At 42.4% G+C, this 25,809-nt stretch overlaps 1 protein-coding gene across 4 annotated transcripts in view; it reads right to left on the bottom strand.

Annotated features, from left to right (window-relative positions):
- The window catches only part of LOC124606689, a 267,269-nt gene that overhangs the window by 189,331 nt on the left and 52,129 nt on the right, over positions 1-25,809 (bottom strand). For 2 of the 4 annotated variants that reach the window (XM_047138710.1, XM_047138711.1), the window contains exon 4: positions 23,927-24,068. The exons of 1 other annotated variant lie outside the window; for it this stretch is intronic. In XM_047138710.1, the coding sequence (XP_046994666.1) occupies positions 23,927-24,068 (142 nt within the window). Of the gene's footprint in view, positions 1-8,133; positions 8,272-23,926; positions 24,069-25,809 lie in introns of those variants that run through there. One more of the 4 variants, XM_047138713.1, reaches the window with a different exon arrangement.

The raw sequence follows: 25,809 nt of genomic DNA, 5'->3' as shown, positions 1-25,809 counted from the left end.
AATAGGAAGAAATTATAATATGTTGTTGCTGCAAAAACCGCAGATCAGACTTCACGGCCCATCAAAGGGTGTGCAGGCAAGCCACCTATGAAATCCTGTCAATGTGCACTTCAATACTGCTGGAATAGCATTCTGCAATACAGCAGTCTATAGTAGCTGTGGGCTGGATTTCCAAATGCCATGGCACAATGCTGCACTTCTGTAATCACTGTGAGAAAAGAGCTGGGATCCTGTCACAACGTGGCTGGTCAGATTGAATATAAATGCTCGTCACTCAGCACTTATATTTTTAGTTTAAATTGTTCATGGACCTCTGATTACAGCTAACACATGACAGTCTCTGTGCCAGCCATCAGTCCAATGTGGGGTTGAGCAGTTTCAACCTCACCACACTGCAGCATCAGCTAGCAGCTGGTCTATGAGCTGGTGGTTCCATGTCTCAAGCCGGTGCCACCAAGTGAAGGCCACCTGTCGAGTGTCTTTGTATGGCACTCTAGATGACTCCAAGGGCCTTGGGTTTGACACAGCCTGACGTGCTGTCCAAAGCTGCTTTAAGGTTGTCTGGCAAGTGATTTTAGGTCTTTATGTAGATTGTTCTTATTCCTAGTTTTGATACTACATATTGAGCTATTAGTTGGAAATGAGATGTATTACTTGCAACAAATTTCATTAAGGAATAAATATACTGAGAAGCAGTGGTGAGAATACAAAGTTCCTTGAACAGGTTTCTACAAGACGTTCTTGAATTTACACCAAAAATGATTCTTATCACACACTTTTGCACCCTAAAGACTTTTGCTTGGTTTGATGAGTTGCCCCAGAATATGATCCCATATGACAATAGAATGAAAGTAAGCAAAGTATGCAAGTTTTTTTTATATTTATATCTCCTACAGCTGACATCATTCTCACGACAAACACAGACTTGTTTAGGTGCTTAAGGATCCCCTTCCCAACTGAATTTATTATCGAGTTGTAATCCCAGAAATTTAACACTGTCATCCTCTTCGATCTGCATGTCTTCAAATGTTATACTCATGCTGGAAGGAAATCTCTTACAGGTTCTGAACTGCATATAGTGGATCTTCTCAAAGTTTAATGACAGTGGATTAGATTTAAACCACTTATTAATGTCAGTGAGAATTTGATTAGCCTATTTCTAAATCTGTGCTTGACTTGCTACTTATTGCAATGTTTGTGTCATCTGCAAATAAAACAAACTTAGCATCTGGCAATGTAACAGATGAGAGGTCATTAATGTTCAGAAGAAAAAGCAATGGACCCAAGATGGAATGTTGAGGAACACCACATGCAATTAATTCCCTGTCAGATGAAGACTGACTGCTTATTGCGCAGGTATTTCACAACAACACCCTTCGTTTCCTGTTAAATAGATAAGACTCAAACCATTTCGCAGCATTGCCAGTGACACCATAATATTCTAATTTACTTAAGAAAATGTTGTGATTCACACAGTCAAAGGCTTTTGACAGGTCACAGAAAATGCCAGTAGCCTCTAATTTATTACCTAGTAAATTAAGTAGATTCTCACTGTAAGTGTGAATAGCTTTCTCTAGATTAGAACACTTCAGAAATCCAAACTATGACTTGGACAATATATTATTTGCAGTCAGATACTTAATGAGACACTTGAACACAACCTTTTCAAATATTTTTGAGAAAGCTGGTAAAAGTGAAATTGGTCTATTTGATATGAAAATTTTATGGGATACTGTCAATCTTCTTTGAGCCACTTTGTGGTTTAGTGCAACTTCTGGATTCAAGTAAGAAATTGCATGCAATAAGTTGTATTTGAGGGGTGACCCTTCTTGCAAATTTCATAGTATGCCAATAACACATGTTCACATACTTTAATTTAGCAACAATGTTTCTTCTGCAGATACATTCTTAATTTTTTTAGTGTACTTCTTGTAAAACTTGTAGATCCAGACTGATTCTCTTGCTGTAATCACATTCTTTACATTCTTCAAGTCAATTTTAATTAAAGATAAGTTTCTGCTTTTTAAGATGTTTAGTTTCACAAATCACTGCTTTGACATTGCAATAAGATTACATTGTTCATCACATAAAAATGAAGTCACTGGAACATTGCTCTGAAAACTGAGCAAAAATGGTACCAACAAATGCAATGTTGAACTGAAGAACGTCAGTTTTTGGGCTAGCAATTTGTTGTTGCTAGCTTCAGAAACAATTCTGAAAATTGATGACTGAGAAATGGCTTTTGATTTCTTTATTCAGTAACAAAAGTTCAAATATGTTCAACAATTTTTACAGCTTTTTCAGCTGCAATGGCATTCTCAACCCATCTTGTTCCACAAAATGATGTATGAAAGTATGAAGATCTGGTCACCTCAGTGTATTGTGACCTGTCTGCATGTGAATCATTACATAAATAATAAAACTAAACTCTAAAAACTAAACTCCTCCCAAACAAGCAATGAAGGCCAAATGGTACCGACCAGCTGCCGTGTCATCCTCAGCCCATAGGCGTCACTGGATGTGGATATGGGGAGCATGTGGTCAGCACACCGCTCTCCTGGCTGTATGTCAGTTTCCCCACTACTTCTCAATCAAGTAGCTCCTCAGTTTACCTCACAAGGGCTGAAAGCAACCCGCTTGCCAACACCGCAAGGCACAGACCAGACAGTCACCCATCCAAGTGCTAGCCCAGCCCGACAGTGCTTAACTTCGGTGATCTGACGGAAACCGGTGTTACCACTGCGGCAAGGCTCATAAATAATAAAGCACTCTCAAAAGTGACACACTTTCCCAGTTAGGTTAGGATGTGTCTGTTGTGAAAGTATCTTGTAATATGTGCAAATAGCAGATATCAGTTTGTAGCAGTTGTAGAGACTGAAGGTCACTCAAAAATTTTAAATTCACATTTGGCCTCTCCATTGATAACTGCAATTTTTATTTTCAGATTTTCTAAACCTCTGTGATCCTTTTACACCTTCAAACAAATCATTCCCCCTTGTACATTTAAGAAAAATGGAATCAAAACAGTGTATCATTATTAATATTTATCATGGTCCCAAAACCATTCATATGAAACCATCAGTGTCTTTTGAGAAAAAATATTCATGCTTTCATCAAATTCATGTTTCTCAGTGAGCTCAGTAAGATTACATCTCATGATGTAAATCTGTATACATTGCTTTAACAAAGTTTGTATTTTTGCAACTGCATTTTCTTTGCTATTTGACTACAAGTATATGGAAATAGTGAAGGAATAATGCTACAGAGTCCACTGAGCTCCAAATTGACAAATGACTCCTGATCCCCATGCAGTCACCACAAAATTTCAGTTTACTTAATGTAATCTGATTATAACATAGCTTATAAATATGTAAATACTCTATGGATAGTAAATAGGACAGAGTCCTGTAGATGGTTTCATGAGATCATTCTGTGGTTTCAAACATATTGCTTTGTTTGATACTGGAACTCCTATTAAAAATGGTAAATACTATATATTAACTAGTAAACAATAGTCTATACATCTACAAACTAATAAATTGTACTTCAGGCTAAAAATTGTTTGTAATACAATTTTCTCAAAATTGGGACATAATTCCCATTGCCCTTCCTAAAAGTAATTTATAAAAATAACTTGGAGTGATCTATGATTGATTATATCAAAATTTGTTGTTGAAGACTAATAACATTGCATGATTTCATCTAGTAGTAGCAACTTTTGCAAATCTGCACCAAAAATCCAGTACTTTAAGCTTTCAGTGTGACTTTCCTAAGCACTTTTCCCTATACTGAAAACACTTATCACTTTCTTGGATCAAGATAAACTGTATTTGTACAGTTTTGGCAATCAGAAGCAGTCCACGGAAATAGAAGTTCATAAGACTACTGATACGGTGTTGTGTTTGTACATGATTTTGACATTTTCGAAATTTCAACACCCTCATGGCAAGGAAACTAATTTAAATAAAACATTGCAACAAACTTTTTCAAAGTCATAATTCAATTTTTTCCATTCATTCTTTTTCCATTTTTTGTTGGTTATACTGTCTCACCAACTGCGATTACCAAGCACATGTTCTTTTATTGGGTTTGTGCAAACACTAAAACGGCTGACGTCGGCAACATTTGCTTTACGAATTTTGTCACGCTTCGATGACATTACCATCTCAAAGTCAGCTTACTTTGGCTATTTTCATTCAGTCATGTGTTATGGCATCATCTTCTGGGGCAATACACCTGCCGCAAAGAAAATCCTCGCAGCACAAAAAAGAGCAATAAGAATCATTTGTGGTGTACCCCCCCGAACCTCAGGTCGAAATCTTTTTAAATGACTTGAAATACTGACAGCAACATCTCAGTACATATATTCACTGATGTGCTTCATAATAAATAACACCACTCTGTATGAAACGAATTGCCTACATCATGAACATAACACCAGAAGAAAAGAGGATTTCCACTGTGAGTTAAAGAACTTGACACTTATTCAGAAAGGGGTAAAGTATGCTGGAACGAAAATTTTCAATTCCCTACCCAACACCATCAAAAGTATAAGGAGTAGTACATCAGTATTTAAACGTAGCTTGAAAAATTATTTACTTGAGACCTCACCTTATTCACTAGAGGAATTCTTTCAGAGAAATAAGTAAAACCCAGATTGGAAAGATGTTTTTAAATTTTTTGACACTGTTTACTGTTAAACTAATGTAATAATGCCCTAAGGTAAAAATTCCTGTTTTTCTCATTTCTATTTTTGGGTCACTTTTAAACCCAAAGTGGGAAGTTTTGATTACTGTTCAAGCTTAAAATAAATGCAATAATGCCCTAAATACGAAACTGCTATCTTCACATTTATGTTGACTAGTTTTTAAGCTAATAAGTATGACTTTTGTGCACTGTTATTAATACTATAACAATGTCTTTATTTTATGTATTTTATTATGTATATTAATATAATGGAAGGAAACATTCCACGTGGGAAAAATTATATATAAAAACAAAGATGAGGTGACTTACCGAACAAAAGCGCTGGCAGGTCGATAGATCCATTTGATGGATATGTGCGTGTGTGCGAGTGTATACCTGTCCTTTTTTCCCCCTAAGGTAAGTCTTTCCGCTCCCGGGATTGGAATGACTCCTTACCCTCTCCCTTAAAACCCACTTCCTTTCGTCTTCCCCTCTCTTTCCTGATGAGGCAACAGTTTGTTGCGAAAGCTTGAATTTTGTGTGTATGTTTGTGTTTGTTTGTGTGTCTATCGACCTGCCAGCGCTTTTGTTCGGTAAGTCACCTCATCTTTGTTTTTATATATTATTATGTATATTGACACGTTCCACATCTGAGTGACTTGCTCACATGTACAGATCTATGGAGCAAGTATATACACTCCTGGAAATTGAAATAAGAACACCGTGAATTCATTGTCCCAGGAAGGGGAAACTTTATTGACACATTCCTGGGGTCAGATACATCACATGATCACACTGACAGAACCACAGGCACATAGACACAGGCAACAGAGCATGCACAATGTCGGCACTAGTACAGTGTATATCCACCTTTCGCAGCAATGCAGGCTGCTATTCTCCCATGGAGACGATCGTAGAGATGCTGGATGTAGTCCTGTGGAACGGCTTGCCATGCCATTTCCACCTGGCGCCTCAGTTGGACCAGCGTTCGTGCTGGACGTGCAGACCGCGTGAGACGACGCTTCATCCAGTCTCAAACATGCTCAATGGGGGACAGATCCGGAGATCTTGCTGGCCAGGGTAGTTGACTTACACCTTCTAGAGCACGTTGGGTGGCACGGGATACATGCGGACGTGCATTGTCCTGTTGGAACAGCGAGTTCCCTTGCCGGTCTAGGAATGGTAGAACGATGGGTTCGATGACGGTTTGGATGTACCGTGCACTATTCAGTGTCCCCTTGACGATCACCAGTGGTGTACGGCCAGTGTAGGAGATCGCTCCCCACACCATGATGCCGGGTGTTGGCCCTGTGTGCCTCGGTTGTATGCAGGCGCCAAACATGCATACGACCATCATTGGCACCAAGGCAGAAGCGACTCTCATCGCTGAAGACGACACGTCTCCATTCGTCCCTCCATTCACGCCTGTCGCGACACCACTGGAGGCGGGCTGCACGATGTTGGGGGTGAGCGGAAGACGGCCTAACGGTGTGCGGGACCGTAGCCCAGCTTCATGGAGACGGTTGCGAATGGTCCTCGCCGATACCCCAGGAGCAACAGTGTCCCTAATTTGCTGGGAAGTGGCGGTGCGGTCCCCTACGGCACTGCGTAGGATCCTACGGTCTTGGCGTGCATCCGTGCGTCGCTGCAGTCTGGTCCCAGGTCAACGGGCACGTGCACCTTCCGCCGACCACTGCCGACAACATCGATGTACTGTGGAGACCTCACGCCCCACGTGTTGAGCAATTCGGCGGTACGTCCACCCGGCCTCCCGCATGCCCACTATACGCCCTCTCTCAAAGTCCGTCAACTGCACATACGGTTCACGTCTACGCTGTCGCGGCATGCTACCAGTGTTAAAGACTGCGATGGAGCTCCGTATGCCACGGCAAACTGGCTGACACTGAGGGCGGCGGTGCACAAATGCTGCGCAGCTAGCGCCATTCGACGGCCAACACCACGGTTCCTGGTGTGTCCGCTGTGCCGTGCGTGTGATCATTGCTTGTACAGCCCTCTCGCAGTGTCCGGAGCAAGTATGGTGGGTCTGACACACCGGTGTCAATGTGTTCTTTTTTTCATTTCCAGGAGTGTAAATAAATAAATAAAATAAATAAAGTGTTTTTTCCATAAACTTAACATACACAACACATAAACATAATAGAGACTTTAGCCAATAATATACCTCCTTCACAACAGTCTGCCAATGCTGGGGTAACTTTTTGATTCTGCAACTGCAGAAATCATGTGGTTTTGAGGTAAAGAACTTACCAAGCCATGACTAGAGCGCCTTTTCATCCAGAAAGTAAGTTACTTTAAGGTTGTTTAACAGAAGGTGGGGAAGATGAAAATCTGAGGCCGCAAGGTCAGGTGTATAATGGGGGTGCAGAATGACATTCCAAACCAACTCCTGTATAACGTTTTTTGTCAGTCTAGCAGAATGCAGATAGGGGTTCTTGTGGAGCAGCATCACTTCATGCAGTCTTCCTCATTGTTGTTCTTGGACTGCATCTGCAAAATGTCTTGGTTGTTGATAAAAAATGTCAGCAGCAATGGTTACACCTCAGGGAAGCATTCCATAGTACACTACCCATCACTGTTCCACAAGATGCTTAAAATTATCTTTTGTGGATGCGCACAGGTTCTTGTGCGGGGAGTTGCTGCTTTGTTTTGACTTGACCATTCCTTTCTTTTATGTTAGTATAAAGACACCATTTCTCATCACCAGTAATGCTACAGGATAGGAATGGTGATATTGTTCATGAGCCAACTAATGATGATGAAGCAGAGATGCACTTATGGCCACCCACTGACCACCCAACTTTTGAATCTTCCCCATTGCATGCAAATGTCACATGATGGTGGAATAATTACAGTTCATATCTGCCAGTTCTTGAACACTCTGACATGGATCATTGTGGATTAATTGATTTAAACGATCTTCATCATGCCCCGAATGTCTTCTTGAACATGGAGAGTAACTAACATCAAAACAATCCTCCTTAAAATGAGACAACTATTTCTTACTGCACTCTGTCCAATGGCATACATGACACAAATGGTTCTGTCTGCCAGCACTGCTGTCATCCCTTCTCCTGAACTCAAACAGAAGAATATGTCAGAAGTGTTCAGATTTCTCCATTTGGCACTCCATTTCCTAGCATTCAGAGCTCTACTCACTATCTACAAATGACAGAATGACAGACTAGCAAAAATGAATCACCAATAAAAAATGACAGTCAATAAATAAACCCATATCAGATGGAATATCAAAATGCAAAACAAAGACACTACACACACCAACGTAATATTTGATGGTCTGTGCACTTACAGATTTTTTGCTCATGTTGTTAATGGGTTTTCTATCTTCATTCAACTGCTTAAAAGTGAAAGAATTGCCAAATATAAGAATGCATTTGAAGGAAAGCAGTTTTCTCAGCCCTTTAGTACCTGTGCTTCATGCTGCTCAGAACTACTGCCAAGCAATGCAATCCAACAGTGTGCGGGAATCCAGTAAGTACCCATTAGGCAGGGAGCAGTAACTTGTGCAGGTGTGTGAGCAGATAAATGATGAAGAAGCTACTCCTGGCCCATCCACATCTAAAACTCTGTTGAAACAGGGTGAAGTGAGAAAAATTATTATAAATGACACATAGTGTTACGAACAGAAGAAAGTAGAAATACTGATAATTGCATTAACATTATGGTGGATTACCCATGCTAAAACTGAAGGCTAGCTTCTTCATTCATAATATTACATCAGTCAAGCAGTCGTTCAATACATATCCATAGAAATTGGTAATCTTTGTGATTATGATGTCTTGTTTTTTACTACTACCAACAACAACAATAAGGCTAAATATGCAATAAATAAATAAATATATGGTGTAATGTACTTATAGAGTTATTTATATGGGAGAAAATTTAAAGTGGTAACTGATCATGCTGCAATAAAACGACTATTAGGGTTAAGAGATCCATCAAGCAAGATAACACATACAGCACTAAATCCATCCACTAGGCAAAGCACACAGAAATGCAGATGGCCTAAGTTGGAACGTTAAGGCATTAAAACTGCAGAGTGGCAGAAAGTGCAAGGGGCTAACAAGGACTGTAGGCTTTCTATAAGCTATTTGCAATGCAACCACAATTCATGAAGTGATATGCAAGCAAACAAAACTTAGAGCTCATGTTGAGGTTCCAGTTGCAATGCGGGATGAAGTATTGAGATAGGTGCACAGTCATGTGATAGCAGGCCACGAGGATGAAGGACAATGGCACAATGTGTAGCTAAACACTGTTGGTGGCGAACATGTAAGCAGGACATAGACCAACATGAACAGAACTGTGTACCATACATGCAGTGAGCTGGATTGAGTTCTCAGTTTATTCCACTGCAGAGATTACCAGAGGTCAGGAAACCATCTGAAATGATCAGTTTGGACTTCTCAAATCCTTTTGGATAAATGGTGGCAGAGAATCACTTTGTACCAACAATAATAGATCACTTTTAGTGCTTCGTGGAAGTGGTGGCTGTTCCCAATCAGCAAGTTGACAAAGTGCCTCAGGCCATGGTAAATAATTTGTTGTTGAAGTTCAGTGTTCTAGAGATGTTAATTATGGACAAAGGCACTTTGTTATTTATTATGAATTTGTAAATTAAGAACAAGCATGTTACACCCACAGACAAACAGGAGAATAGAATGGGTTCATCAGACTAAGAAAGATATTGAGTCATTATGTCAATAGTCATCATAACAACTGGGATATTCTGTTACCCTATGCTATGGTAGTATATAATCCTAAAGTTCATAGGAGTACAGATCTATCACCTATGGCTAGAAGATGCCATCACCATTTGAGGTAGTGAAGCCTAAAGTAAGGAAAAATGGGGAACTGGTGTGGAACTTTGTGAGAACTTTATAGACAGTATGGAATCAAGTGCAAAAACAAATACTGCAAATAAAACAGATACATCAGCAAAGGATGAGGCAGCAGAATGCTCATTTTCTTGTAGGGCGTTCGGTGATGCTTATCAGCTCTTACACTCCAAAGAGAGAGGCAAATAAGCCCTTCAGTCATTATAAAGGTGTGTACAAGCAGTCAAGATGACCTTACCAGAAAATGTTATACAGTAGACTCCTACTTTAACAACAGTCGTCCACATTGGGGGTATCTGATCCTTCCAGGTTGCACCATAATCTTCACCCCATTACCAGCCTCAGTCCCAAAAAAGGGGAGAGGAGGTAAGAAGGGGAAGATGGCACAGCAAGTGAAGCTGGCAGCTCCTGCACAATATGCACATATGATGCCTTCTGTATTAAGAGCCAGTGTTAAAGGAAAGGATAGAACAGTGAAAATTGTTGCAGTTTTATTAGGTGCATTTTATATATCTCATGTCATCTATTATGGTTATGAGAATGTGTGAAGTGAAATATCTACAAATGATATAGGGTATTGTTTAGCTACAGTTTTATTTATATGTATGTACTTGAGAGTGTACCACAGTCTTGGATCATGGAGTGGCCTTATCACTGTGTGGTCACTGATTGACAGTCAGTTGGTGTTGACATGGCAAATAACAATGCTAATTTGGAGGTTTTAATGTGTGAGTGAATACTATTCTTATGGCATGTTAACAGTTATTTGGGGGATATCACATGTGTTGTTTACTTGAACTGTTTCTAGTATCTTGTAAGTATAGTAATTGGGGGTTTGTTTTGCTTTGCAATGAACTTGAGATGACAGGAGATGGTGCTTTTTTTATTTTGTTGTGCAAATATAATGTAAATGAAATATAGCTATGATTATTTTCAGGTTGTAGGTTTAGATGGAACAGTAACAGAGAAAGTAACTCACAGCTGGCATATAATGCAACATTAGAGAAATTGTGATAGTTGAATGGTTTTTGTGTGCAGTGATTTTCACACATGTAACTTCCATGGTTGTCCATACTATCACAAAGACATGCATGATGCCCATGGGACATCATCACAACACAACCACAGTTTCAGAAGGCAGGACCTCACTGGGTATACTCAGTGTATGACCCAGTTGTTGTTGTCCCCACCTGCTACAAGTAAGGACACTCAAGAGGAACAGAATTATTCAAATTACAGAACTGCAGCATACTACTGAACTGAGTTCAGTGTGACACAGCTCACAACTGATTTTTCAACTTCCAGTAACAACAACAACGGGGGCTATTGCTCTGAATTTAAAATATCCTCTGCTGTATTTATCTGATAATCCTTTAGAAATACTGCCTGTGAGAAACCTTACCTACCTCATTAATACCCTCAATACCCCCAAATCAGTAATATCGATGAGCGTATAGCTGCAGAGAATGGGAACATTAGCATGAAACAGGTGGAAATCAAAGGACAGAATCCTACAAGGGGTGAGGGATGTTGCAGCAATGACCACAAATCATACTTCACAGCCCACAGATGGACATTCAAGTGAGCTACCTACAAAATCCTGTCAGTGGACAGTAGAATACTGTTGCCGTAGCTTCTGCAATGCAGCAGTCTGCCATAGTAGTGAGCTGAATTTCTACATGCTGCACTTCCATAGCTACCTATGCGACAAGAGGTGGGCTCCTGTCACAACATAGTCAGTCAGAGTGACTATAAATGCTCCCAAACAGCCATTAGCAGCACTTTTACTTGTACTTCGACTGGTTCCTGGACTTTTGACTATGGTCGATGCCATGACTGCCTCCATGCCAGCTGTCGGTCCATTGTGGGGATGGGCAGCTTCAACCTCACCAAGCAGCAACGTCAGCCGATGGACTATGAGCCACTGCTGGACCCAATAGTTTCAGGTCTTCAGCCAGTGTTACCATGTGAAGGTCGTCTCTAGGATGTCTTCAATGGTCCTGGGTTTGGCAAAGGGCATCTACGCACCTGACGAGCTGTCCAAAGATGCTGCTACATAAAGTTGCCTGTTGTTGGGTGATGCCTTCCTTGTATCAGCAGGCCCACCTCTCCAGCTGCTGCTCTCCCACTGAGGCTAACACAAACAACCCTGACCACAGGTCCATGCACTCCTCTGTGAGTTACAGTGAGGTAGCACCCCACAGCCTGGATGGCTAAACATGCTGCTGTGGTTCTGTCAACAACATTTTGTAAGAAATCATGCTGAATAAGTAATGTTTATACTGAAAGAGCTCTCCTGAGTCTGCACTTGTCATGGTACTGGTAGAATGTAACCCACAGTCCCACACATCCCATTCTGGGACAGAAGCAACCTTTCCGATGAATAGTGGTGACCACATTGCCACACATGCTGCTTTGAAGCTGTCAACAACCTTTTGTATGGAAGTCATGCAAAATAAAGAACGTTTATGCTGAATGAGTATTCCTGATTCAGTGCTCGCCACAGTACTGGCAGAACACAACCCACAGTTCCTGCACATGCCATTCTGGGGCTGAAGTGACCTTTCTGGCTAATAGTGGTGTCCACATCACCAATCATATCACAATTTGATACCATGCTAAGTACCATCTGCCACGCATTTCACAGTGGTTTGCAAAGTTGGTGATACATTCTGTGGTTTGGTCACTTGGTCAAAAGCTTTAGAATAATTATTTTGTTATCTAAGTGATGTCAATCCAAAAATCCAGTTTACAGTGGAACTGAAAAATGGTGATGGAATGTCCTTCTTGGATGTTTTGGTTATGAGATGGAATGATGGAACATTTGAACATAAAGTTTTTCAGAAAGCCAAGCACACAGACATTTATTTGCAGAACTCCAGCCATCATCCACAATAGGAGAGGGATGTCATTAAAAGTACTGACAACAGAGTCAATTTAATTTACACACAGCAACATCTGCAAGCCAAAATTAAAGATCTGAAACAAGCTTTTAAGGAAATGGCTATTCAGGAAAAGAACTAAATAGGCTTTTGTGACCAAATAACAGTAGACTGAAGGACAAGAATAAAATACAATGATGGGAGAACACAATTTCTCTCCCTTTATTAAAAAAAAGCAACTGATCAGTTTGGAGAGATTTTACAGAGACATAACACCAAACTGGTTTTATGACCAACAAAGAAAATATACACATAATATACTCATATACACAACGGATAAACTATCTCCTCTGTTGGCATGTAGGTTATATAAAATTTCGTGTATGTGTGGTAAAGTCTACAGCAGAATTACAAAGAGAAGTGTGAATACATTTCTGAACGAACACAAAAGTCTTCGCCAACTGAGGAAAGTACAAAAATCAGGTGTAGCAGAGCATAATCAAAAAATCATGACATGAAATCTTCCAAAAACTAAATTTTATCTAGAATAATGAACTATTTTTCACAGCTATTTAGAAAAACCATCAAAATATACAAACATGGCAGTAATTTTAACAGAAAAGAAGAAGAGGCCATGAAACTTAGAGATATTGGACACCAGTTCTGCAGAATTGGTAGACAAGTTTTATCTTTCACATATGACAGTTCAAAGTTAAGTTTATTTGCTGACAAGGATTATCTCTGCCTCCTTCACCCTCTCATTCCACCATGGTGTCTCCTTTTCCTATACCCCTTCCGGACACACTGCCACAGGTCTTCTCAGCAGAGCTTACAAACGCTTCTTTGAACTTATCCCATTCCTCCTCCACATTGACATACTCAGTGTTAGGGATTTTATTCTTAAGTAACTCCTTAAACTTTTCTTGTACCATGCCATGCTTTAGTTTACACACTTTTATTTTCCTTTCCCTTTCTTCCTGTATGTCTTTCAATACACTGAATCTCATCTTTGCCACCACCACTCGATGGTCTCCATCAAAAGCCTCTCCTGGGAGTGCAGTTACATCTGTCAACTGTCTGATTTTTCTTTTCCACCAGAAAGTAATTGATGACCATCTTCCTCTGTCTATCACCCCATCCATATCTCATTATCTTTTGGCTATTCTTTTTACGGAACCATGTGTCGCCCACAATCAGCCCATTTCTTTCACAAAATTCAACCAGTTTCTCTCCTTCCTCATTTTTCCTTCAATATCCATATGGGCCAATTATCTCCTCCTTCCCTAGACTTTCTTTGCCTAACTGCGCATTTAGGTCACCCATTACTATTGCTTCCACATCTGTAATTATACTCTCTAATACCTCTAGAAAATCCTCTATGTTCTCTGCTTTATTTCCTGTTTGTTGTGCATATACTTGGATGAAGTCCTTCACTACTGTTGTCACTCGCCGATTATTCAAAGTGCCACCGCGCAATTACGCACGTCCTCTACGTGCAGCGCTGTCTGCCAGCCGTGCAGCAGCTGCGCCACCTAAGCGGCCAGCCGAGCAGCGGCCGCTAGACTGAGACTCAGTGTTTAATCGAATGCCGACTTGTACACAGGTCAACTTACTCAGTGACTTATATGTGTTGTTCCTAAATATATGTGTTAAACTTGAAGTTCTAACAATTGGCGACGAGGTAGTGGATTTTTCCTTTTCACCGTTGACTCACAGGGTTCCATGGCTACTGTCGAGCAACTCTTGCAAAATCTCCTTGAACAGCAAACGCTTCTAACGGCGGCGATTCGCGATCAGCAAACGCTTCTAACGGCGGCGATTCACGATTTTGTCGCGGCGTCAAATGCGGGGCGTTTCTCATAGTTGGCTGTACCTCCTTTTCCACCTTACGACGAGACGGCGGAAGACTGGTCTGATTATGAAAAACGTCTTCGACAGCACTTCTTGGCATTTCATGTCACGGACGAACAACCATGTAAGTCTCTGTTCCTTTCCTGGATTTCACCTCAAATGTATCGGTTGTTGTCGCAATTGGCTCCTTTGAAGGATCCTGCATCTTTGTCCTTTGCTGAAATGTGCTCAATTCTGTCTGTCTATTTTCAAAAGCAAACGCATGTGGTCGCCTCTCATGTTGCCTTTTATCGTTGTCAAAAACAACCGAATCAATCCTATCGCGCTTGGGCAGCTGAACTTCACGGCCTTAGTCGAAAGTGTCAATTTGTTACTGATGTTCACAAAGAATCCTATGCCAATTTCATGGTCCGGGATGCTATTATCTGGTCGGCACCCGACAAAGAAGTTCGGCAACGTGCCCTTCAGTTGGCGAATCCGACTCTAGATAAAGTTCTCTCCATTGCGCAGTCTTTTGAAATTTCTCGCGCCGCTGGGGCGCAAATAGAAGCGTGGGGTGACGTCGGGGAAATACAACCTCTGTGCACTGTTGACGACGCGTGCGGCGCGGCCCCGCCGGCCGACGTGGCCGCAGTACGCTCCCACGCCCGGCCTCGGCCTAGCCGTAAACGACCCACTACGAAATTGCAGCAAACTCCCCGGCAACTTCCTTCATGTCCGCGGTGTTTTACGAAACATTCACGCGAGGATTGTCCCCAACGTTGGGCTGTTTGTCACAATTGCAAAAAGAAAGGTCATGTGTCTTCCGTTTGTAAATCCGACCGCATACACGATGTTCATGAACATGACGCTGATTCTGATTCTGTGTTGCCTGTCAATTGCACTTCTTCCCTTCCAGGGAAGTTATTCCTCACTGTCCAAATCCTTGGTCGAGATGTTCGCATGCAAGTGGATACCGGTTCTGCTGCCACTATAATTAATTCTCAGACGTATCTTCAGCTGGGTTCTCCACTCCTGTCCCCTGTCACTCGGCAATTACGGACGTACAATAAACAGAAGATTTCTCTCTTGGGACAGTTTAATGCTGAGGGATCTTACAAATCCGTCGTTCGCATTGTTCCCATATTTGTGGTCGACCAGAGCAACGCAGAAAATCTTTTTGGTTTCGATGCCTTTCGCGTTTTTGGGTTCTCCATAGATGACTCTGTCAATATTGTCTCTGACGCTATTCCTTATGCTCAACTGGATTCCTTGTCGACGACATTTTCATCCCTTTTTTCTCCTGGGTTAGGCCGTGCAAACGACTTTGAAGCTCATATCACGCTCAAACCAACTGTTCGGCCTAAGTTTTTTCGGGCTCGGCCCATTCCTGTGGCCCTTCGTGATCGGGTAAAACGGGAGTTGGATCGTCTCACTGCTTCAGGGGTCTTGCTTCCTGTCACTTCCAGTGAGTGGTCCTCTCCTGTCGTTGTAGTTGCTAAGCCCAATGGTGATATTCGTCTCTGTGGCGATTTCAAAGCCACTGTAAATGCTCAATGCCTCATCGACACTTACCCTACGCCCCGTCCTGAAGAACTGTTCACTAAACTCGCTGGAGGACAGTATTTTTCTAAAATTGACCTGTTGGATGCTTATAATCAACTTCCTCTCGACGCTGCTTCCCGGCAGTTTCTGGTCCTTAACACGCATTTCGGCCTCTGTCAATACCAACGCTTGCCATTCGGGGTTGCTAGCGCCCCTGCTCTTTTTCAGTGATTCTTGGAACAATTATTGCTCCCTGTCCCGGGGTGTATCAATTACATGGACGACATAGTTGTCACTGGCTCCACCACTGAAGAACATCTTCAAAATCTCCGCACACTTTTTAATGTCTTACAGACTGCCGGTCTTAAGTGTAATCTTCAGAAATCACAATTTTTTCAGGCATCTATCACGTACTTGGGGTTTCAACTCTCTCGGGATGGTATTCGTCCGCTTCAACACACTGTTGCTGCGATCGATGCCCTTCCTCGCCCTACATCTGTTAAGGAACTGCAGGCCTTCTTGGGGAAAATAGCATACTATCACAAGTTTTTACCATCTGCGGCGTCGGTGGCTCAGCCGTTGCATCGCCTGTTGCATAAAAACGTGGCTTTTCACTGGTCCGCGTCATGTGACGCGACTTTCCGGAAATTAAAGACTCTGCTGAAACAGGCCCCGTGCCTGGCTACTTATCGACCTGGCCAACATCTTGTTCTTGCCACAGACGCCTCTCAATACGGGGTCGGTGCAGTCCTTGCGCACCGTTTTTCTGACGGTTCGGAACAACCCATCGCTTATGCCTTCAAAACGCTCACGGATGCCCAACAAAAGTATTCTCAAATTAAGAAAGAAGCTTTGGCCATCATTTATGCTCTTCATAAGTTTGGTGTTTTTCTCTACGGCTCAAAATTTCATCTTGTTACAGATCACAAACCACCTGTTTCCTTGTTTCATCCATCAACGTCACTTCCCGACAAGGCTGCACACCGCCTCCAGCATTGGGCTCTTTACTTGTCCCGTTTCAATTATGAGATTCATTTCCGGCCAACGGCTCAACATGCGAATGCTGATGCTTTGTCTCGCCTTCCCATGGGTCCTGATCAGGCATTCGATAGGGACGAACTTTTGTGTTTCCACCTGGATGTTGCCGAGCAGCAGGTTGTGGACGGGTTCCCCATCACTGGGGACAGGCTGGCGGCTGCTACAGGTTCTGACCCTACCCTCTCCTGGGTTTTACGCTGTATTCAGAAGGGTTGGCCAGATCGTCCATCCACTAAGACTTCTGATCCATTGCGGATCTACTACACTTTGCGCTACCGCCTCACAGCTATGGATGGTGTTATCCTCCTCGCCACTGACAATGCTTCGCCGCGTGTTGTGGTACCTGCGTCTTTGCGTGCTTCGGTCTTGCGCCTCCTTCACCGGGGGCACTGGGGTGTGTCTCGCACAAAATCTCTGGCACGCCGTCATGTGTACTGGCCTGGCATCGACTCTGAAATCGCATACATGGTCGCTGCCTGCGGCCCTTGTGCATCACAGGCCGCTGCCCCGAAGTCATCTTTGTCACAGTGGCCTTTGCCTGAGAAGCCCTGGGAGCGCATTCATGCTGACTTTGCGGGACCCTTTTTAGGTACTTATTGGCTCCTCGTAATTGACGCCTACTCTAACTTTCCTTTCATTGTCCGTTGCACATCACCTACCACTGCGGCAACCACCAGTGCTCTCGCCCGCATTTTTTCTTTGGAAGGCCTCCCCTCTACTCTTGTTACTGATAATGGTCCGCAATTTGCCTCTTCCGACTTTGCGGATTTTTGTGCTCGTCACGACATTACGCATGTCACGGCCCCGCCGTTCCATCCACAATCCAACGGTGAGGCTGAACGACTGGTCCGCACATTTAAGGCTCAGATGCGGAAACTTCTGACTCCTTCTGCTGCTGATGATGCGCTTCTCCAGTTCCTGGCGTCTTACCGTTTCACCCCCATGGGCGATCACAGCCCGGCTGAGCTCTTACATGGCCGACTGCCCCGCACGCTACTTCATCTTCTGCAGCCTCCTACCTCACGGCTGCAGGTGCCTTCACTTGGCCGGTTCACCGCCGACGACCTCGTCTGGGTACGGAGATATGGCAGGCGGCCAAAATGGAGCCCGGGCCGCATCTTACGACACCGTGGCAGACGCCTGTATGAAATCCAGACGGACACGGGTGTTGCAGTGCGCCATTCGGACCAGCTTCGGCCTCGGGTGCCAGCAACGCCTGTTCCGAATGCCGCCACACCACCTTTGGCTCTACCTGATGCTCGGGATCTTGGCATCTCTCAATACTCACAACGCAGCCCTCTCACCGTCATCGCGATGCCAGCACCAGAACGGACGCCACCAGGAGACGTGCCCATGCAGGAACCGGAGGGCCATCCTCAGTCAGAGTATATCTACTCGCCTCCTCCTCCAACGGACGCCGACACATCGCCCATGTCTCCTGTCGTATCAACTGGACTTGCCGCAACGGGCAGATTGGTGCATGGGGCCCCAGCAGATTCGACCCCTACGTCACCTGTCATCTCGACCCGTTATCATCGGGGACACTTCCGTCCGTACGGGAAGCCTCCTCCTCGAGACTTTAAGGCGAGTCAAACAACACCTATGGACGTTAGCCATCTCCAGGACACCTCCATCAAGACCAGTGCAACCATTTCAAAGGGGGGAAAAGTGTTGTGACTCGCCGATTATTCAAAGTGCCGCCGCGCAATTACGCCCGTCCTCTACGTGCGGCGCTGTCTGCCAGCCATGCAGCAACTGCGCCACCTAAGCGGCCAGCCGAGCAGCGGCCGCTAGACTGAGACTCAGTGTTTAATCGAATGCCGACTTGTACACAGGTCAACTTACTCAGTGACTTATATGTGTTGTTGTGTTGTTCCTAAATATATGTGTTAAACTTGAAGTTCTAACAACTAAATTCCTTGTCCTCAGCCAAATCCTCATCACCCTATCACTTGTGTATTCTACTGCTTCCACATATTCCTCTAGGTTTGGTTTCACTATGATACCTACTCCAATTTTGGCTTCTTATCCACCACTCCAGTAGAGTATGTAGCCTTTCCTCATTTTCGTCCTTCCTCTTCCCTTCCATCTAACTTCATTAAGTCCCATCATTTCTACGTTCTCCTTTTCCATGAAGTCTATCAACTCTTCTGCCTTCCCAGTAAGGTTCATCACATTAATGATACCCACCTTCACTGTGTTGGTGCCTAGTTGCCCACTCCTCATAGTTCCCTCAGCACCCCAAGAACTGTGCGTCGCCTGCAGGGAATGTGCTAACCTTTTCCAAGGCTGGTTTTGAAGTATCATTTCATATATAGGCTATTATTACAATGGGTTTGCCACTCCCAAATGCATTTTAGAGCTGCTGCCAGCATATGTTTAGGCCGCTTCTAACATGGAGAACAGATGTTGTTTGTAACCACCCCTCTGGACTATAGATGCTACGGGAAGTAAGGTACGAAGTCAGTTCTTCCACTTTCCCACCGTTGGGACTTGTAAAATCCTCTTCCACTTTCCAACCATTGTCTCTCTTCACCTGTTACCCTGGTGAGGGGTCCTTACAGGGTACTACCATCTGGAGCCACAGGGACCCAGGTTTTTTAACGAGATTGTTACTCCTCCCACTCCTCCATCCTCACCACTTGCAAGGTGAGGCCCCGGGGGGACCAGCACTGGCCGAGAAAGCCGGGCATGAATGGAACAGAGACTGAACAGCTGAAAGTAAAAGGAAATACCAGGATAGTAAAAATAATTGTAAGAAAATGGTAGCAGAAGAAAAAAGGAAAAGCTGGGAGAAATTCACTTGAGAGTTGGAAAAAGATGTTACTAGTGGTAAGAAGATGATACATGGAATTACAGAGAGTATGAGGAAAGAAAAAACATACACACAGCTAGTGAAAGGGGAAAGCAGAGAGCTAGTAATGCAATCAGAGGAGATAAGGAAAAGATGGAAAGAGTACTTTGATAAATTACTAAATGTGAAGAACGGCAATGGAAAGGGAATAGGTGTACAGCAGGGGGGCAGGGGTCTGGAAGAAGAGGAGGATATAACAATGTTAGAAGTGGAACTTGCTCTGAGAAAAATGATAACAGGAAAGGCACCTGGGATAGATGAAATTACTGTGGAGATGATAAATGCAGCTGGACCAGTTGGGCTACAGTGGCTATATAGACTAATAAGATGCATTTGGACCCAAAAATGTACACCTGAAGAATGGGGAAAGGGAATAATAATCCCAGTTTTCAAGAAGGGTGACAGGAAAGTATGTGACAACTATCGAGGGATCACACTCATATCCCAAGTAGCAAAAATAATACTAGAAAGAGTGAGAGAAAAAGTGGAAGGGCAGTTAGAAGAGGAGCAGTATGGCTTTTGTCATGATAGATCAACAATGGACCCAATCTTTAGTATGAGACAGTTGATGGAAAGACAATGGGAGTATGGGAAAGATCTGGTAATGACATTTCTTGACCTACTGAAAACATATGACAATGTTCGCAGGGAAAAGATATGGGCAACCTTGAAGAGAAATGGAGTTGGAAAGCAAACACTTGAAGTCATCCAGGCAATGTATGAAAAAAGCTCTAGTTGTGTGCAGACACCAGTTGGAAGAACTGAATGGTTTAAGAATGTTACGGGACTAAGACAAGGAAGTGTGATATCACTACTACTATTTATAATGGTGATGGATGAAACAGTCAAAGAGAGGAAAGCTCACAGACGAAGGGAGATGAAACTGTTACTATTTGCTGATGATACTGTGGTGTGGGGAACAAGCAGTAAGGAGGCACAAAAACAAATAGACATCCTAAATGGTAAGGTTGAGAAATATGGAATGAAATTCAGTGTGAGGAAAAGCAAGACCATGGTGGTAACCAGAGGGCATAGAGAGGGCAAGGGACAAATTCATATTAAGGGACGGGATAGTAAAATAGTGGACAGCTTTAAATATTTGGGAAGTGTATTAATGGGGAATGCTCGTTTGGAAACAGAAATTGGCAAAACAATACAACAGAGTAGTACATTTTACCAGTGTGTGAGGGGCTTGGTGTGGGGAAGGGAAGTGCCAATGAGGTGCAAGCTGGTGCTATACAAGACTTACTTCACACCCATACTAATTTACAGCTCAGAGACGTGGACTATGACTAGAAGAGAGGAGAGGGGGATACAATCCAGTGAAAAATGAAGATGTTAAGAAGGACATCAGAGTGGAGAAGTTGACTGAGAAAATTGAAAATAATAGATTAAGATGGTTTGGGCATGTGAAGAGGATGGCAGAGGGAATAATACCAAGAAGAATGATGGAATTCAACATTGAGGGTAAGAGGCCAAGAGGAAGATCGAGAACAAGATGGACTGATACAATAAAGATGAGTTTAAGGAGGAGAAACCTGCTATGGAACCAAACTGTGGAAGAAGAATGGTGGAAAGACTGAGTAAAGTGGCGAAGTACTATTGATACCCCAACCCGACAGATGTTGGATAGAGGGGAAACGAAGATGATGATGATGATGATGATGATGATGATGATGATGATGATGATGAAGGATTATCTCTGATGATCACACATTAGCTTATATCATTTCCCTTTTTCACTGTTTCTCTGTTACTCTCCAACGTCTGACCTGTCAAGTGGCAGGACTCATGGGAACAACCTCAGATGTCCAGTGCAACTCTTGACAAAACATCAGAACAAAAAAGTTTCATGGACCACAACCACACAGCCCAAAAGATTCACCAGCAGCTAAAATACAGTATCCGATGGCTTCAATACCAATGATTCACAATTAGGATCAGTCGACTCATACAAATACCTGAAAGTAACAGTTTGTAAGAATATGAACAGAAATGATTACAAAGCCTCAGTTGACAGTAAGGCAGGTGGCAGATTTCAGTTCACTGGCAGGATACTGGGAAACTACAGTCAGTCTATAAAGGAGACTGCTTACAAATCACTTGCTCATCTTAAATTGGAATATTGCACAAGTGTATGGGACTCACACAAAGTAAGACTAACAAGGGTACTGAACATTTACGATGAAGGATGTGTCACATGATATTTCCCGGCTCATCACTTGGCAGTTGTGGAACTTTGTCATAGTGTACACCCACTACACATAATCAAGATAGACTCTTCAGTTGTACTAAAGTGTGGGCTTTTATCATCTGCAGTTGCAACAAGTTTAGTTCAAGTTTAATGAAAAAGATTTGTACTGAAACAAGTGATTTCAATCACTAACATTCGTCACCATTCAGCAAATAATATAAGAGTTACGAAGAACATTAACAGGTCCCCCCCCCCCCCCTCCCAATTATTCTGATAGTGAGCTAAGGTAAGTTAAGAAATCCATGAAAAGCAGCAGAAAAATACCTAAGATGAGATCTGATGGAAAAGACAATGTCACTTGTTTCAATACTCTTAACATACAAATAACAGAGCACAAGTTGTTTGCTTGAAACTCAGTTGGCTAAACTCATAATAGGATTCAAACACAAATGCATAACTGCAAAACAATCCATTGGAAGCTTACAATTACTTCACAGGACGATCTTCTGTACAAGCCCCATTATCCGTTTCAGCTCATTTCAGACAATTCAACTCAACCTATGTTGCTCTATTAAGAAAACTAAATCAATTCATTCATGTTAATGCTTACAGATATCCCATTCGTACCTAACCACCTGTATAATTACAAGGTGTACAACTTTGCTTCCACCATTTGCCGATAGGTGGCAACAACAGCAAGTAGCAGTCGAAAGAAACAGATCACAGATGTCAAGCAGTTAGCTTGGACCTTGGTCAACATAACCACATTCAAACATTAGTCGATTTGTGTCTGAATCATAAAGTTGTTCTTGATTGAAAACGTCAGTTTACGAGCCTAATTCTCATCATTTGCGGGAAGTATTACTGATTTGTTTCAGTATGAAGAAAACAGTGGCTGAGTCTCATTGAATGCTCTCAAGTATATATGGTAAGGACGCTATTAGTGAAAGAATGTGTTGTGAGTGTTTTCAACGCTTCAAGAACGGTGATTTTAATGTCGTAGACTGTCATACTAGTGGAAGAGAGAATGTTTTTGAAGATGCAGAATTGCAGGCATTGCTGAGTGAAGACTCACCTCAAACTCAAGAAGAATTGGCACGATTAGTGGGAGTGGCACAGCAAGCCATTTCAAAATGCCTCAAGGCTATGGGGATGATTCAGAAAGAAGGAACTTGGGTCCCATGTGAGCTGAAACCAAGAGATGTTGAATGGTGTTTGTGTGTTTGTGAACAGTTGCTTCAGAGGCAAAAATGGAAGAGATTTCTGCATCGTGTTGTGACCGTGTATGAAAAATTGGTTCATTACAATAACCCTAAATACAAAAAATCATGGGGATATCCCGGCCATGCTTCCACGTCGATGGCGAAACCGAATATTCACGGATCCAAGATCGTGCTCTGCATTTGGTGGGACCACCTCGGCGTCGTGTACTATGAGGTGTTAAAATCAAGTGAAACAATCACAGCAGAGCATTAAAAGACAAACAGCCACGATACAGCGAGAGGCACAATAAAGTGATTTTGCAGCATGATAATGCTCAACCCCAAGTTGCAAAAGAGATCAAAATGTACTTGGAAACATTAAAATGGGAAGTCCTACCCCACCCACCATATTCCCCAGACATTGCTCCCTCTGACTATCACCTGTTTAGATCAGTGGTGCATGGCCTGGCTGACCAACACTTCCGATCTCATCAAGAAGTCACAAATTGGATCGATTCGTTGATTGCTTCAAAAGATAAAACAATTTTTTCGACGCGGGATTCATATGCTGCCCGAAAGATGGGAGAAAGTAGTGGCCAGTGATGGAAAATACTTTGAACGATACACGTGTAACCAATTTGTTTCATTAAAGCCTCAAATGTTGGGGAAGAAACGGCGGAAGCAAAGTTGTACACCTTGTAGTTACCTTGAAAGGACCCTACCATAAATAATTATTGTCCTGGATAACAGAAGAAAAAGTTGGTTGTTTAAGCAACGTTTGTGGAAAAAATTGTACACAAATTTGGAACACGGTTCACCTGAAGATGGACACTGCACACTCTGAAGTGCCTCCTTCAGAATCTGCCTGGCTCGAGTGAAATCTTCAAGGGCTCGCCACTCCTCGTTGAGATCATTTTTCAGCTCTTGCATTTCCAGCCATTCATCAGTTCCTGCCTCAGACTGTTAAATGATATATCTCATCAATATTGTAAATGTAAACATGTTCAAAGACATTAGTTTCTCTATTACGCAACTGCAAAACTTTTGATTACATCGAATTATCATTTTCAAGTAAGTCCCCTCATTTTCAGAAAAACTGAACAAACTTATTAACAACAGTTCCTTTTAGACTACTGATTAGTTGTCAAAAAGCAGTAGATGCTAGTATAAGCTTTTGCCAATTAGTGCCCATGTATTAAAAAAAATACTTGTCAGAATAAAAGATGGAACATTTTGAGAAGAAAAACTGGTGTTATCTATTGATTGATCACTTTATTTATGCGATATTTCACTATAGTTGAATTGGATCCCTGACAGTTATGCGGTAACAGACATTATACAGTTGGCCACACTTTCAAATACACATGCTGCCAATTACACCACGGCGTTTTCTACAGCTGCCACCACAGCATGAGGGCACTGCCATGAATTATTACGCTGCTGCTAATGAGAGGCAAGCATCCCCTCTCCAGAGCTCCAGTAGTGGGTGTACTTAAGTTTGAACATTCATGTCCCGGCTCATTTTTATTTCTTTCCCACTTGAAAAACATTTGTAAGTCTTTTGTATCTGCATGTATTTCTACACTCAAATTTCTTGTTAGCAACTGATGCTGCAAATTCTGCAAGAAAGTTATGTATTATTTTTACTATTTGATTTTAGATGTAAGCTAAATAAATATCTGAAGTCTCTGTTCAAGAACGGTATCTGTTCCTTGTTCTTGTATCCACTAAAGAACCACACAGCATGCAAAGGAAGAACAACATACTGGTGACGAGGATGGGATGGGGAGCTTTGGATACCGGAGTGGGACAATCTTTTTTAAGTCTATTGAATTATTTTTTGTGCATATGCACATATTTTGCTGAAATATTTAAGCTGAGTTATTTAAGGAATTATGGCAAACCAGGGAGAACAATGTGTAAGTGCAGTGCAGTGTGTAATATGTGCAGTGTCTAATATGTCTTGTTCATTTTCAGAGTCAACAAATAACAGAACTGCTGTCAGCAGTTTTTTCCCCTCGTACAAGCACAAGCAGCCCAGCAGCAAAAGGCACCAGAAGCTAATGAAGGAATTCGGCTACTGCCTCTGCCCTTCCAACAGTTTGATGATATGAAGGAAACATGGAAAGAATACATAAAATGGCTGCATCAACATTTCAATGCCTACAAAATCACAGGTGAATCATGTCATACACTTTTGTTTTCATGTGTAGGAGTGAACACCTACTGCCTCCTAGTGAAATTGTTTCCCCTCAGTGAGTCCCAAACCCAGCCACACAAGGGACATACAAAACTGATCTGCCCACAAAAGACTAGAAAGCCCTTCAGTGTTATCTCATGTTCAGATTCTGCACCTCCTCCTGCTCAAAAATAAGACAAGGGAAGACACAGAAAATGTACACACATGCAACATTGTAGTGATCAGTCATATCAAGGATGGATTGTGGAATTGCAGGGCATGGCTAGAGACCGTAAATTCAGTTGTGTCTGTGGCACAACTTGTCAGTGTGAAATGCTTTGTGATGCTACAGTTCAGAATCTATCAGATCAGAGACTGAGTGCTGAAATTTTAAAGCGTCACAACACTAGCCTTAGTGAAGTGCTTAAAGTTATTGAAGAACGCAAAGTTCAAGATATGGCCAAGCAAGTCTTCTGTCTACCAGTTATTGCTTTATTTGAGACAAACAACCCATATCGCAGC

The sequence above is a fragment of the Schistocerca americana genome, chromosome 3 (assembly GCF_021461395.2).
Source record: "Schistocerca americana isolate TAMUIC-IGC-003095 chromosome 3, iqSchAmer2.1, whole genome shotgun sequence".
In the NCBI taxonomy this organism is placed as follows: domain Eukaryota; kingdom Metazoa; phylum Arthropoda; class Insecta; order Orthoptera; family Acrididae; genus Schistocerca; species Schistocerca americana.
This window is presented reverse-complemented; position numbering and strand designations above follow the sequence as displayed.